The sequence below is a fragment of the Solanum stenotomum genome, chromosome 2, assembly GCF_019186545.1.
Source record: "Solanum stenotomum isolate F172 chromosome 2, ASM1918654v1, whole genome shotgun sequence".
Taxonomy (NCBI): domain Eukaryota; kingdom Viridiplantae; phylum Streptophyta; class Magnoliopsida; order Solanales; family Solanaceae; genus Solanum; species Solanum stenotomum.
In genome coordinates this window covers 72,367,789-72,383,158 of record NC_064283.1, presented here as the reverse complement: position 1 = coordinate 72,383,158, position 15,370 = coordinate 72,367,789, and the positions used below count along the sequence as shown (strand labels likewise).

At 32.6% G+C, this 15,370-nt stretch overlaps 2 protein-coding genes, 1 long non-coding RNA gene and 1 pseudogene across 5 annotated transcripts in view; 2 read left to right on the top strand and 2 right to left on the bottom strand.

Moving 5' to 3' along the window:
- Positions 1–15,370, bottom strand: part of LOC125856277 (putative late blight resistance protein homolog R1B-23) — a 107,614-nt gene that overhangs the window by 67,957 nt on the left and 24,287 nt on the right. The window lies entirely within an intron of this gene.
- Positions 1–15,370, top strand: part of LOC125854286 (putative late blight resistance protein homolog R1B-16) — a 55,107-nt pseudogene that overhangs the window by 25,290 nt on the left and 14,447 nt on the right. The window lies entirely within an intron of this gene.
- LOC125854313 (uncharacterized) overlaps positions 1–15,370 on the bottom strand; it is a 77,075-nt gene that overhangs the window by 48,472 nt on the left and 13,233 nt on the right. The window contains exon 2 of one of the 2 annotated variants that reach the window (XR_007445397.1): positions 7,654–7,814. This is a non-coding gene — a long non-coding RNA (uncharacterized LOC125854313). Of the gene's footprint in view, positions 1–7,653; positions 7,875–15,370 lie in introns of those variants that run through there. The other variant, XR_007445396.1, reaches the window with a different exon arrangement.
- The window catches only part of LOC125854278 (putative late blight resistance protein homolog R1B-23), a 154,632-nt gene continuing 142,781 nt past the window's right edge, over positions 3,520–15,370 (top strand). Inside the window, exons 1-2 of the mRNA XM_049533775.1 lie at positions 3,520–3,990; positions 6,299–8,493. Coding sequence (XP_049389732.1) covers positions 3,553–3,990; positions 6,299–8,485 — 2,625 coding nt within the window. The 5' untranslated portion in view covers positions 3,520–3,552 and the 3' untranslated portion in view covers positions 8,486–8,493. The remainder of the gene's footprint in view (positions 3,991–6,298; positions 8,494–15,370) is intronic.

Sequence of the window (15,370 nt, the reverse complement as noted above, 5' to 3'; positions counted from 1 at the left end):
CACCCTACATGTTAATCTGTGTCTTACATGACATCTTACGTGTATTATGCCATATAGGACACATATGTCTACTTGTTTAATTTTATAAAAGCTTAAGTGTCTACTTGTGCACATTCAAAGTTGGAGGTCATAGTTATCCGCTGAAGCTAAGTTAAGGGTCATGTTTATGTATATTGCAAAAAAAACTAGGTCACTTTAAGTGTTTGGACATATAATTTTATCTCGTAATTTAAAAATTAACATTTGAATAAATAATTCTATCTCATGATTTCAAATCATGAGCTGAAATTCTAATTTTCTTAAAAAATTTAATTTGAGAATTTCATATCATGATTTCATATTTTTTAAAAACAAATATTAACCCACAATTTATATTTTACTAAAGAATATCCACCATTTTATATCTATATATTTTTTTTCAAGAATACCAAAGAAGTGATAAAATATTCAGGGAATATAAACATGATGATATAGTTACTAATGATATTGATCATGTTCAATTTTATTAAAGAGTTATACACTACAACTTAGATTCAATTTTACTTTTTATAAAAAAAACTTTGTGATGGTGTCTAAAAATCCAAATTACATATTCAAACAAAACTTCAACTTCATCTCATATAATTTTATATCATGATTTTAAATTCAATTCTTATTGTCACTATATTTTTAATAAATAGCGAGGACTAAGAGTTCGTCAACTTTTATATTTTAATATTCAAGAACCACCCATTTAATAACTATACCATCTCTTTTTGGTTTCCCATCGACAAACAACCTCTCTTTTTTTTTGGTTTCCCATTGACAGTTTGTTAACTACCATATATATATATATATATATATATATAGGCCAAACACATATACATCCCCTCTAACTTGTCCACATTTTTCATTTTGACACTTTATCTTAGTCTTGTTCCATTTTAATCCTTAAACTCCATTTTTATGTATCATTTTAACACGAAATACTATTTTTATGATTTCTTTATTTTTATATATATTCTTCAATTGCAACTTTTTATTTTAAATCGACATGTGTCAGTTAATTTTAGTTAAAAAATTAAAAATTAACAAAAAAATAATTTTTTTAAAAAATAATAATTTCTTTTTAAGAGTGTTATGTATTTTTGTGTGAAAAATAACCGACGAAATTGTGTTGATTTTCTTTCTTTAAAATCACCAACAACCTAACAAAGTCAGTCGAGTTTTAACATTGTTTAGTAGTGTTATTTGCAATGAACAAGAGTCTTTTTTTAGTAGTGTTGTTAACAAAGCCAATCGAGTCTTTTTGAAGGTGAGTTTTTTTATTCGTATTGATTTATATTAAAAATTAAAAATGAGTACTTGCGTTAAATTTAGATAGCCTAGATGATAAGAAAAAATAAATAAGTAGTGTTATTTAATTTAATTGAATGTTTAAGAAAGAAAATCAAAGAACTTTCGTCAATTTATTTTCATGCAAAAATACAGAGAAATATCAAAAAATAATATTATTGTTTGAAAATTTTTATGTTCGTTCGCGAATGTTTAATATTTTTACTAAAATTAATAGGCACACGTCTATTTTTTTAAAATAAGAAATTGCAATTGAATAACATAAATAAAAACAAATCATAAAAATTAGTATAAGTGTTTAAATGGTACAGAAAAAATGGAGTTTAAGGGTTAAAATGGAACAAGGCTAAGTTGGAGTGCCAAAATGAAAAATGAGGGCAAATTTGAGGGGTTGTGTATGTGTTTGGCCATATATATAATACATAAACATGACCCTGACAATTGTGATCTTTACCTTTGGGTGTACATAAGTAGGCACTTAAACCTATATAAAATTGAACAAATAAATACATTCGTCCTACATGACACTCTAAATGACAATTTTGTGTCTAACATGTATTATGCCATATAGGACACCTGTTTTACACGATCAAACAGAGCCTTACAACATATTCCACTACATTATTTATACACACCTTTGGTGATGTGAAGATCTCATTGCTAGCAACTAGTTGAAAAAATAAAAAAATATTATCATATTTGTAAGCAATTAAAAGGAGATATGGCAGATACAGTGGTGAATTAACTTTCGTGTGAATAAAATACTTATGAAGTAGATTACTTTCGATTTAATACAAAATAATACATTTACAATCTCAAATTTGAATAATATATCTAAGCGTTGAAAATTATAAATTAATTTAAAATATATTAACAAAATAATAATTAATATTTAGTGAAATCCTACTAAACAGGGTCAAGGTGTAGTGTGTACGCAAATTTTATCACTATCTCGTGGAGATAGAGAAACTTGACTTTTTTTGCCTGTTAATACCAAACCAAACCAATAGCCGTTTTTTCTTTCAATGCTAAATCAACTAAACCAAACCACAAGTTGAGTTTTTTTCTTCAATTTGACTTGCTTTGTCAGTTTGATTTGATTTTATTGTTTGACTTGTAAATCCCTATTTGCAGTGGCAAATTCAGAATTTTAAGCTTGTGGGGTGCTTACTTTTAAAACATAAATTTACCATAAACTACATATTAGTATCATTGTAAAAGTGTTCAACTAAATGTTATAGTTAAAAACTCTCCATTTCTAAGAAAAAGTAAATTAACCTTGTGAGATTTCTTAACCGGCCAAAAATTCTCAAGAAAAAACAAAAAAAGAGTGATCATTTATCACAAAAAATAACAAAATTTTAAATGAAATATAAAGTAAATACATAAAGAATGTATTGGATCAAAAGAAGAAACCATTACAATTCCAAACCAAAGCACTAGAGTGCACTATTACGAGAAAATGCAACTAAGATATAAATTTGATCGCTTTGATCTTTAGATTCTTAATATGAATCGTTAAATTTTAAAATTATAGGTCCAAAATATTTAATATTACTAGTTTTAAAGCAAAAAAATAAAGGAAAATGAGTTGAAACGTCAAAAGTGTTACCGATAATCACTTGGAGAGGAGATACTCAAAAAATTAATATAAATATAAGATTTAAATTTCTATCCTTGCTTAGAGAGGTGCACTCAATTATTATCGAATTTTTATATGGTACTTTAAATATGAATTCACACATCTATATTTAAGTATTTTTAAAAAATATAACACTAATATATATAATTTAGAGAGTGAAACATGAATTCACGTGAACCCACAAAAGCCCCTCTAGATATGCCTCTCCAAAGCACCCAACATACTTTTCATTCATTGGAGACTAATACTTTAATATAACCATTTTAGAAAAAATTCTGTATAAATATATAAATTTACGTCGGAATTAATGGATGCTCATTTGTTTGGTGCACGTGGTCCGCCCCTGCCTATTTGCATTTAAAATAAGAATACAAAACAAAGACCTAACTAAAAACTCAGTCACTTACATTTTAAAATAAGAATACAAAACAGAGACTTATAAAAATGATTGGGTCTACTTAAAATAACATTATTTTTATTTATATAACAGCTGTGGTGATGTGAAGATGTCATTACAAGCTAATAGTTGGAAAAAAAAAAAAAACTTGTCAAATTTGTAATAACTGAAAGGAGATATGGCAGATGCAGTGGTGAATTTTCTGGTAGAGAATTTGTTGCAGCTAATAAACGAAAATGCGAAGCTAATTGGAAGTGCAAAAGGAGAATTGGACAATCTACTTAAAGTTGCTCAACAACTCAAAGGATTTTTAGATGATGCTGCAAAATTAGGATACACGAATAGTGAGCAGTGGAAAGTTTTGGTGATAGAAATTCATAAAACTGTGCACAGAGCTGAAGATGCAATTGATAAATTTCTGGTTCAAGCAAAGCTGCATCAAGATAAAAATACGATGGGAAGGATATTCGATTGGCCACGCAATCTGATTAAAGTTAGGAATCTTGCTGCTGAGATTAAAGGAATAAATGATCAAGTCAAAGAACATCGTAGCAACAATCAAGCACTTCAGGCCATCCCTGTTCTTGAGCTCCCTAAAAAAGGGGAAGTAACTCAGGTATAATTCAAACTTCTTGTTAACAACTAATGTGTGGCCTAAAGTAAAAAAAAAATTATTTGAATTTTTTTTTTTTTGGGACGGGGAAGGGGTAAGTGGTGTGAAATTGGGATAAGAAAAAATATTCCCTCTGTCTCGATTTATGTAACATTTTTTGTTTTTTTGTGAAATTTATATATTTATAAACTACGTAAAAAGTATTATAAGTCATAATAATTGATAATTCAAAATATTTAAAAGATTTATAAAAAACTTACAGTGAAAGATAAACTTATTTGAATCTCGAAATTTGAAAAGTATCATGAGGGAGTGAGAATATTTTTTGTAGAGGTGGTGGTGGGGAAGTTGGGGTAGACAGTGAGGTGGCATAAGAATATTTTTTTAGAAACTTTAAGAAAATTGGGGGAGGGTGGTGAGAGGTAGGGTTGGGGTGCGGGGTAGGGCGTAAGGTACGAAAACAAATTACTTTTAAAAAAAAAGTTCATCTTTTCTTCAGTAGCATTTAATTATTTAAATGTTTTCTTTTATTATATATACATTTATGTTTATGTCGTATCATTAGAAAATTTCATATATATATATATATATATGTGGGTGGATGCCATGTAGTATGCATTTTTAAATTACTTAATCAAGTAGAGGTGTGTTTTAAGACGGTAATAATTGAGAGACTAAAGTAATAATTCACTCAAATTAATAAGTGTTTTCAATAAAGATCTCACACATATCATTTTCATATACGGAAGTAAAAATATAACTTTAATTTTTATTTTATTTTTAACTTTTTAAAAATTCATGTAGGGATATATATGATCTTTTTTCAAAAATTATTTTTTGACTTGGTTGATTATCATTATTTGAGTTTTTATTTTTATTCTCGTTTTTCTTTTATTTTTTAATGTAAAAATATAAGAAATAATAAGAAATAAGTGTGAATGGAAAAGGAGAAAAAGTAAGATTTTTTTTAAAACAAATATTTTTGTGGCTATATTAAAATTTTAATTTTTTTTTTGCTGTTATATTTTAATTTATTTTTTGTATTAGTAAAACAAAAGGGTATTTATAATAAATTTTATAAGAAAATTAGAAAAAATAAATTTGACCATTAAAATAATAAATTTAAATTATCCATTGAATCAAAGAAGTAAAAAAAAATACATGTGAAAAGGACCAAATATACTCCTACATGAATTATATATATATATATATATATATATATATATATATATATATATATATATATAAATAAAAGCAAAATAAACTTTTTTTGCTTCCTTTAGAGAAAAATGGTATATGTGAGCAATATGTGTAATACTAAGGATATATATGAGCTATGAGAAGTATATCAAACCTTTTTTCTAATAATTAGGTTTGATATATAATATATAAATATGTCTTTTAACTTGGACTCAACTCATATTTTGTCATTCAATTTTGGTGTGCACAAATAGATACTTCAGCTTGTATAAAATTGAACAAGTAGACACACGTGCCCTACATGACAAACTTGAACCTGAGACATTTGATTAATGATGAAGAAGTATTTACCACTTGAGTTGCTCAGACTCTTCACTTTTGGTGCCACACCCGTGTCGACATGACATGGGTGTGGGTGTATATGTGGGATTTGTGTCCGATTTGGTCAACGAATTTTGGGTACTTTGGCCAAAATCGATAGGGAAAGTCTGGACAATTTTAATGATTCATATAATCAATACAAAAGCTAAGTTGAAATTGAAGGAAATAGAATATCTTTTATATAGAAATTTCTATGTCACTCCTTTGCACAATAATTTTTTAATTTTTTTGGCTTCTTTGATATCATTAGAATTTCTTATTTTTGTTTCCTTTTTTTCTGTCATTCTTTAGTGTAAAGATAAGAGAAATAAAATAAAGAACTATGAATGAAAAGAGAAAAAACTTAAAAATAATTTATTTTTGGCTCTATCGTAGTATAGATTTTGTATGCGTAATTTTTTTTTTTGGCATCTATAATAAAGTTTACAAGGAAATTGGTAAAAAATAAATAAATTTTACCATCAACATAATAAATTCAAATTAGTATTGAATAAAAAAAAACAATGTGTGAGAATAATCAATTATACCACTACATGGATAATTTTTTTGATTCAAACTTAATTTTTCTCACTTTCGTTAGTGGAAAAGAGTATATATGAGTCATTTGTGTAACAGTAACGGTATATATAAGTCACTTTCATCTCTAATAAAATGTGACTTACTTTAGATGTATAACCTGTGAAGATCAGCCATTCTGTTTTCTGATGTGATTCATATACATGTTTAAAAGGGTCCTTCTTTGGAGAATGAAGCAGTGGTCGGGTTTGATAAAGAAGCTAACACAGTGATCCAGCGACTTGTTGAAGGACCGATGGACAGTGTCGATATTATCCCAGTGGTGGGGATGCCCGGACTTGGAAAAACTACACTGGCAAGAAAAATCTATAATGATTCTAAGCTTACATATGAATTTTACAGCATTGTTTGGGTTTACGTCGGTCAGAAATGCAAAGCAAAGGATATTTATCTTAGGATTCTTAAATTCTTCAAAAAAAACATAGAAGATCATCTCAATGATGATGTGGACACATTGGCTAAGGCAATAGGTGGTTATATCAAGAAAGGAGGTAGATGTCTCATTGTTTTAGATGATGTGTGGGAAGACGAAGTCATTGATCATGTAAGGAAAGTTTTCGCAGAAAACAAAAAGGGTCATCGGATTATGATGACCACACGTGACTTACGTGTTGCTAAATTTGCCAATGAAGAACCTCATGAGCTGAAATTCTTGGAGACAGAAGAAAGTTTTGAATTGTTGGTAATGAGAGTTTTTGGTAAGGGAAGTTGTCCAAATGAATTAGTGGTAATTGGGAAAAAAATTGCAAAAAAATGTGGTGGAGTACCACTTGTAGTAGTGGTAATTGCAGGAGCATTAAGAGGTCGTTTGGACAAAAAGGAGTGGGAAAGAGTTGACAAAAATGTGGTGCAATATTTAGGTGACGATACCAAAGATAGCTGCTGCCTGAAATTTGTGAAGATGAGTTATGATCATTTGCCCCAAGAAGCGCAGATGTGCTTCTTGTATTGTGGTGTCTTTCCTCGAGGCTTTGATATCCCTTGTTGGAAATTGATTCGTTTGTGGATAGCAGAGGGGTTGATAAAGCCACAGCCTGAGTCCACTCTAGAGGAGATAGCAGAGGATTGTTTGACAGATCTTCTCAACAGAAATTTAGTAATAATAATGCAAAAGAGGTCTGATGGTCAAATAAAAACATGTCGTCTTCACGACATGTTGTATCAGTTCTGCAAAACGGAGGCTAGTAACAGATGCCTTTTTCAAGAACCTGATCAATCTACCCTGGACCCAGATACTTGCCGTCGATTGTGTATTCAACCATCTAATCTGTCTGGCTTTCTCTCCACAACACCTTTTGCAGAACATGTCAGATCTTTCTATTGTTTTTCCTCAAAACAAAAACCAATTGACTTGTCTTCTAATGAAATCAAACTCATTCACAAAGCCTTTCCACTTATGAGAGTCTTGGATGTTGAATCTCTCAAATTTAGTTTCTCCAAAGACTTTAACCAATTATATCATTTGAGGTATATTGCTATCTCAGGTGACTTTAAGGCCCTCCCTCTTACCTTTGGTAAATTCTGGAATTTACAAACTCTAATACTTAATACAAGTACCTTAGAGCCCACTCTTGAAGTAAAAGCAGAAATATGGAACTTGTTACAATTGAGGCATCTCCACACCAACATACCTGCAAAATTGCCATCCCCGACTACCACCACAGGTAAACCTTCTTGTCTACAGACTCTTTCTATGGTTGCGCCAGAAAGTTGTGAAAAAGATGTGCTAGCAAAGGCGTGTAATGTAAGAAAATTGAGCATTCGAGGGCAAATGGCGGCTTTTCTTGGTGCTTACAAGGGTGGTATCAACAATCTTGAAGAGCTACAGTGTCTGGAACATTTAAAATTGTTGAATGATGTTCTTTTCATAAATAAAACACTTCACCTTCCACCAGCATTCTCCAATCTGGTAAGTACGGTGAAGAAGTTAACTCTGACAAACACAAGGTTTGCTTGGAGTGAGGCGGATAAATTGGGGACGTTGGAATTTCTTGAGGTCCTAAAGTTTAAAGAAAATGCATTCACGGGTCATCTCTGGAAGCCAAAGAGTGGATTTAGCGCACTCCAAGTCTTGTGGATTGAAAGGTCAGAATTAGAATCTTGGGAGGCTTCGGTTATTAACTTCCCCGTGCTTAGGCAACTTGTTCTTATCTCTTGTGATGAGCTCGATGATGTGCCACTTGAGCTGGCTGATATACCTAGTCTTCAAGAGATGAGGCTGGATAACACAAGCAAAGCAGTAAAATCCGCAAAAAATGTTCGGGATAGCAAGACATCTAAAAGCATGAAACTCAAGCTAAGCATATTCCCTCCTGAAAATGAATCCAAGGTTGCACAGTGATATAAAAGGTCGGTTGAATTCATTTATACTGAAATCATTAAAATCCACATTATAGTCTTCACTAATAGTCCTGCTGGTGAATACCATAACTAACCAATTCTTTCCTTACATTATGAATTTGCAGTCCGCTCTTACGTGTGTTTATATATGGCTCGACCATGATTTGGAATAGAAAATACCATTTGTTTATTTCTAACATAATTTTCCTCCTTTCTGCAGGAGAGAACTTGGACATTGAGCTTGCTGGAAGCCAGAGTTCTGCTGCATCTCGAGTTCCCCTTTATGTGGATTGTATTTTTTTTCTTGGTTGTGAAACTGTTTGCATCTTTCCTATTCTGTTATCTTTGTATGTGCTTTGTTTCATTTGTGTAAAACTGTTGTTTGCATCTTTCCTATTCTGTTATCTTTGTATTTGCTTTGTTTCATTCGTGTAAAACTGTTGTTTTAATCTATCATTGTTTTTGTTGAAAGATACGTTACTCCCAACAAAGGCACTATTGCAAGTCTTATTAACTTGGCATCTAAGCTTTCAGCTGAATTCTAGTTAATCATTTTTGAATAGGGAAGTTTCAGACACTACTGCATCCTCAAAAAAAAAGAAAAAAGAAGCTCCTTTTGGAAGTTGGAAACAGAACAAGAGACAAATCTTGATCTTCGTCTTCGTGTAAGCTTGAGTACTAGTGATCGGAAAACCAATCAGTTTTCTCCGGGAAAATTATCTTCCTTAAATATGTAGCTGAAACTTAGGGATGACAATGGGGTGGATTCTAATATTGGCCTGACATTATGAAGTTAATTCTCATTCCAAGTTTCTAATTCGGCCCTCTTGATCCACAATATCTGGAGTTCGATAAAATCTACCACCTCCAGCTTCCAAGTCTCACCCATGAATGCATTTTCTTTCAGCTTTAGAACCTCAAGGGATTCCAATTCCACTCCATGCTAACTTTGTGTTTGCCAAATGAAAGAACTAACTTATCCCACCACTCGTATTAGGACGGAACCTGGTTCAGTAAGCAGTAAACAACAAAATTAACACGACACAAATTAAACTCCAACCTACATTGTCTAGGATTTCAACCATCAATCTCTGTTACTCGATTAAGGGTCTGTTTGGAAAGCCATTTGGTAATTGGAATTGGTGTAATTTCTAGGATAGTAATTACCAACCTAGTAATTACACTGACCTGTTTGGTTGCCACAATGTAATTACACTGTAATTACACATGTCCTGTTTGGATGCCACAATGTAATTACACATGTTCTGTTTGGATGCGCAATTGCAATTATAAAATTATAATAAATTTATACTAGACAAATAAGAAACTTTATAAATGACATTAAATTAAATATTTAAGATATATATTCTTTTTTGAAAATATATTAATTAATAAACATATTTTCTGTAACTAATATTATGAAAAAATAGTTGATTTATATTTTTTCAAATTAATATATTTCAATTGAATTGATCGTAACAACTAAAAGTATGAAGTTTCTACGAATATCGTGAAATGCATGTTTGATAAAAAGAATAATATATAAATAAAATGTCATAAATTATTAAATGTTTGACAAAAATATAATCTATCAAGTCTAATTAAAAAATGACGTGCAATGTAAATTCAATATTACTAAAACAAATGAAACTGAAAATATAACATAAGTTATAAATTCAAAACAAAAAATTTAACATAATACTCTTATAACAATTTCAACATAGCAATAAATATGATTTATTTTTATTTTTTCTTAATAAAGAAAACGTAAGTCAATAACCTTACTTAACAATAAATTCTATTTTAATTTAAAAATTAGAATAATAATAAAATTATGCTAATGAGAAACTAAGCATGACATAAAGAAATAGATAATACGAGAAAATTACATAGAATCACGTAAAGTAAGGTTGAGAACAAGAAGAAAATGAAATATAATAATAAAAAATAAAAAATAAACTTTCACAAATTTTTAGAATAATAAAAATAAAAAAAGAACTTAAAATAATAGAAGTAAAAAAAATTAAAACAAAAAATAAAAATAAAAATAAAAATAAAATTAAAAAGTAATCAGGTGGTAATTACACCATGTAATTACCACCAATTCACAGCCTCTGCCTGTGAATTGTAGAGTGTATTACACTAATTACATGTCCTTCCAAACAGGACAAGACAATGTAATTACACCAATTACACCAAATCCAATTACCAGGGTATCCTTCCAAACAGGCCCTAAAGGAATTCTCAATGAATTCGAGGATCGAATTACTATTTCAGGAGTAACCTCAAGAAAAGACAGTTGAAGAAGAAGAAGAAGAAGAATTAAGAGAGAAGAAGAGAGTTTAGGAAGAGAGAACAATTATGTACAATGCGTTGATTACAAGCTATATAGTAATTGAATGACTGAAATCCTAACTGCCTAACTGCTTTCACTATAGCTGGTATGCAGATATAACCCTGAACTATTGTAAATGATATGCAGATACCCTTCGTCATATTTTTGAGACAGTGGTGCCCCTGCCGTCTAAAAACTAGAGCATATATACCTTTTATACTAAAGGACATACACATGTCATAATCTTATCCACAGATCCGACATTTATTCAATATCGGATTGACAAATTAGATTGTGCCACGTGTTCCTATTTAGTCTTCCGTTAGAATATGCTCTAGTTTTTGGATGGCAGGGGCACCAAGTCCCAAAAGTATGACGGAGGGTATCTGCATACCATTTACGATAATTTGAGGATATATTTGTCCTTTTTCCCTTCGAAATGTGATACATAAATTTCGAATGCGATCGCATAGTATTAGCGAGGTTAAGGTAGATTATGATCGTACGTGATGAAAGAAATCGGGATGTAAAACAAACAGTGCCAAATTTCAATTCATATTTGTTGACAAATTTTAAAAAAATGAAGCTCCTGGTGATTTCTATACTGGTAAAGTGAATGAACTTCTCAGCGCTAAAATATACTCTCACATTTCTTAACCAACAAAGAGAGATGGCAGATGCAGTTGTGAACTTTCTGGTGGAGAACTTGTTGCAGCTATTAAGTGAAAATGTGGGGCTGATTAAAGGCGTAAATGACGAATTTAACAATTTGTTGGAAGAAGTTCAACGCCTGAAAGTGTTCCTTAACGATGCCCTTTAACTTGGCCTCATCTGGCATCTATGCCCTTTAACACAATCCGTCAAATCCAAGTCTATAATCCATCTTCTTTTCTTGAACTTGTATTGAACTATATTCAAGAGCTAAGGAAACGGATGTCAATGCCGATCAGTTAAATGGGAAAGCTAAGTAACCAACAATATCTTAGCTTGAATGTAATGCAGAGAAAACCAGTGTGTACGTTCTAGAAATGTTATCGATATCCAGCATCTCAAATCACATAAAGAACAGCACATCAACGAAAAATATGTATTATACATGAACAGAGGAAAACAGATTCAAAGTGTGAAACCAGCAATTCTTATACTCCATAGGCAATGCATGATAGATTGAACATCCTTATTCATTTCGAAAACAAAATAGATATTACAGTACATCAATAGTTACCATTTACAAAATACAAAAACACAATTGGCCGAGACATGTATTGAACGTGTTTATTCCTAAAACATGAATTTAACAAATGATCAGAATATAAAAACAAAATATGAACTGCACGGTTCTTAAGGATATTATTTCCCATTTCCTCTTGTTCCTGTTCGATATTTCTTGTAGAATCCTCAGCAGTAATGCAGCATTCATGTAACTCAATTGATTCCAAAGTACAAATTTCCCCAAAATCTGTTGGAATTTCTTGCAGGTCCTGGCAATTCTTCAGAACAAGACGTTTTAGATTTGGGAAGTTATCACTGCTAGCTTCCCAACACTTGAGATTTGGGTAGCTCAGTAACAACAACTTCAAGCTTTTGAATATGTCTTTGTCACTCAATCTCCATACATCATCTTCGGATTCACAATCTTTAAGTTTGAGCTCTTCAAGATTTGGCAACATGATAAAAGATGATGATATCTCTTCCCAAATAAAATGAGTACAGCAAGCTAAAGTCAACTTCCCAAGTGATGTTGGAAAAACAAATCTTTTGATGGGCTTTTCCAAAATATATCTCCAATAAAGCTTGAATGCCTCAAGTTTTCTCAAGCTGGACATATCCAAGAGACGATAGAGAATATTTTCTCTGACTATAGAAGATGCACGAATGCTCAATCTCTTTAGATTGGGAATTCTAGAAAAGACTTCATTTGTACAACTAGAGTAACAAATTGTCACGCCCCGAGCCTACACCCTGGGCGGGACCGGCACCCGGAGACCATTGCTGGCCCCAGGCGAACCCTTGGCCTGGTTTTCTTAACTCAATGGAAACCTAACTCAACAAAATAACTCAATGCCATGCAAAGACATAAAACAACTTAACTGATAAAAATCTGGCCCAAAATGGCAACTCGAGTCTCAAAATAGAATATTTACATATATACATAGATGAGAGACTTAATACTAACTGACTGACTGTCTATGAAGCCTCTAACATACTAAGATAGATGTTGGGACAGACCCCTCAACATCCTAACAAAACAAAACTAGAAACACAAAAATAACCGAGTCCTCCGGAAAGCAAGGAGGCTCACCACTGACTCTGGAGTGCTCAGCTGGATCAACGGCGTGCAGGATGCTGATCCGGGGTACCTGTGTCTGCATCATCATAAGATGCAAGCCAACTGGCATCAGTACATGGAATGTACGAGTATGTGAGCTGGAAAACTAAGCAACAAAGGCTAGAAGGAAAACTGGAAGAAACTGAATAGCTTACCTGGCTCAACTCAACTCAACTCAACTCAACCTGACTGACTCCTTTCCGTATAATGCAATTTAAAACAAGTGCAATATAAATAAAAGTTGTTTAAAACATGATATAAACTCTATGTGTATACAAAGATACAATAAGCCTGAGATGTATATAGAAATACAGATGAACTGATGTATATAAAAATACAATAATCTCTGTGTATGAAAATACATTAACTGTTGTGGGAGTTTCTCTAACCGACAACCATCACATGGAGCTATAGTGATGATATAGCGATCGACCTCGCGCTGCCAGAGCATCCTATACCCGGCCAAAGGTATAAGACCTGAACTGCCTAATGGATCCACTAGTCTATCTGGAAAAGGATTCATCTAAAAAGTATGATCCCTTTTACCCATGGTGGCTAACATGGTTCTATGGGGCTATGGGTTCTTTGAACGCTCCCCCAACTTGGTGCTCGATACTACTCCCAAAAATGTACTGGCTGTTATGTTTTTTAAAACATATTTCTTCCTGCTGATATGAGATAATTACTCAAAAACTAGCCCGAAGGCTCTTTGGAAATCTCAGTTCCAACCTTGTTCAAATGTAAAAAAACATTTCTTTAAAACTTCTTTGGGAATACATAGTTCCCTAATAACTTTGAGAATGAACTCAACTTTATGTTCTTGACTTAACTTGAAACTCTATACTCTTTGCTTGACTTGCAACTTGAGCGTTAAAATGAAGTTAAATCATTCAATAAAGACTCTTGAACAAATTTAAAGACTTGCTCGGACTTACTTCTTAACTTTGCTTGACTTGACTCTAACTTCACTTGACTTTGATTCAAACTCGCCTTGAATTGAATTATGGATTCAAGGTATATGATCACATGTTTATAGATGAGTTTGGGAAGTTTAAATGTACTTTAGAGTGTTGAAAACAACTATAAAACATAGGTACAATACCAAGGAACATGCATGAGAAAGTGGGGAAAGAATGGGAAATCTTGGCGTCCTTGGCGCTCTGCAAGGCGCGGAGCGCCAACCCTCGAAGTTCAGAGGGGGACTGCTGGCGCTCTGCTAGGCGCGCCGCCCCAAGGGGGAAAGTTCAGAACCCCTTTTGGGGCGCGCTTATAACATCCGGCAATTTGAAATAACTATGAAGAGGCTTAAAAATCGAAAATAATCATTTTTGGAAGAAAAATTGAAAATCTGGAAATTTGGCTAAGTGTGGGAAATCAGTGAGTTTTGTCCAACTTTGGGAAGTCATAACTCCTAGATCAGGATGATCCAGGAGTATTTCCAGTTATGTTTGAAAAGCCCTTGGAATGATCTTTCCAACGCCACCGAGTTTGCTCAATTCCGAGTTTGTATGCGCGAGTTATGCCCTTTGAAAGTTAGGCAGTTGGCAGGGAATCCGTCCGGAATTTTAAGGGCATTTTGGTCTTTTCCCTAGCCATTTCTTTTTGGGATTATATTGTTGTATTAGGCTGATTTTTGGATCATTTTGTCCCATTTTAAAAGAGAAAGAGTTAGGGTTCTTGAGAGTGAAGAAGAGAAGAAGAAGAGGAGAAGAAGAGGAGTAAGAGGAGATCAAGCAAGTTCCGTTGTGGATTTTCATCGGGGGTGATCCCTATTAAGGTATGTGAGTTCTTTGTGTGGGTTTATCCTTTCCCCCACACACCAAGCTCATTTTTATGATTTGAGAAAAGATTAGATTTGTTGTTGAAGTTGTTAGTTGTTGTTGATGTTGTTAGTTGTGTTGTTGAAGTTATTGTTGGTTGTGGGACATGATTGGGTTGTGTATTTGAGTTGTAATCTATTGTATGTTGAGAGATTGATGATCCTTAGTGTTTGGAGTTGAAACCCTTGAAGTTAGGGTGGTTTAGAGTTGGAGAAAAGAGGGAGAAAAGTCGAGTTTTCTGGGGAAAGGGGTGGCGCGTTGCGCCCCAAAAGAGGTTCTGAACTTTCTTCCTTGGGGCGCCGCGCCTAGCAGAGCGCCAGCAGGCCCCTTCTGAGCGTCAAGGGCTGGCGCTCCGCTCTTTGCAGAGCACCAAGGACGCCATGTTCCCCATTCTTTCCATGC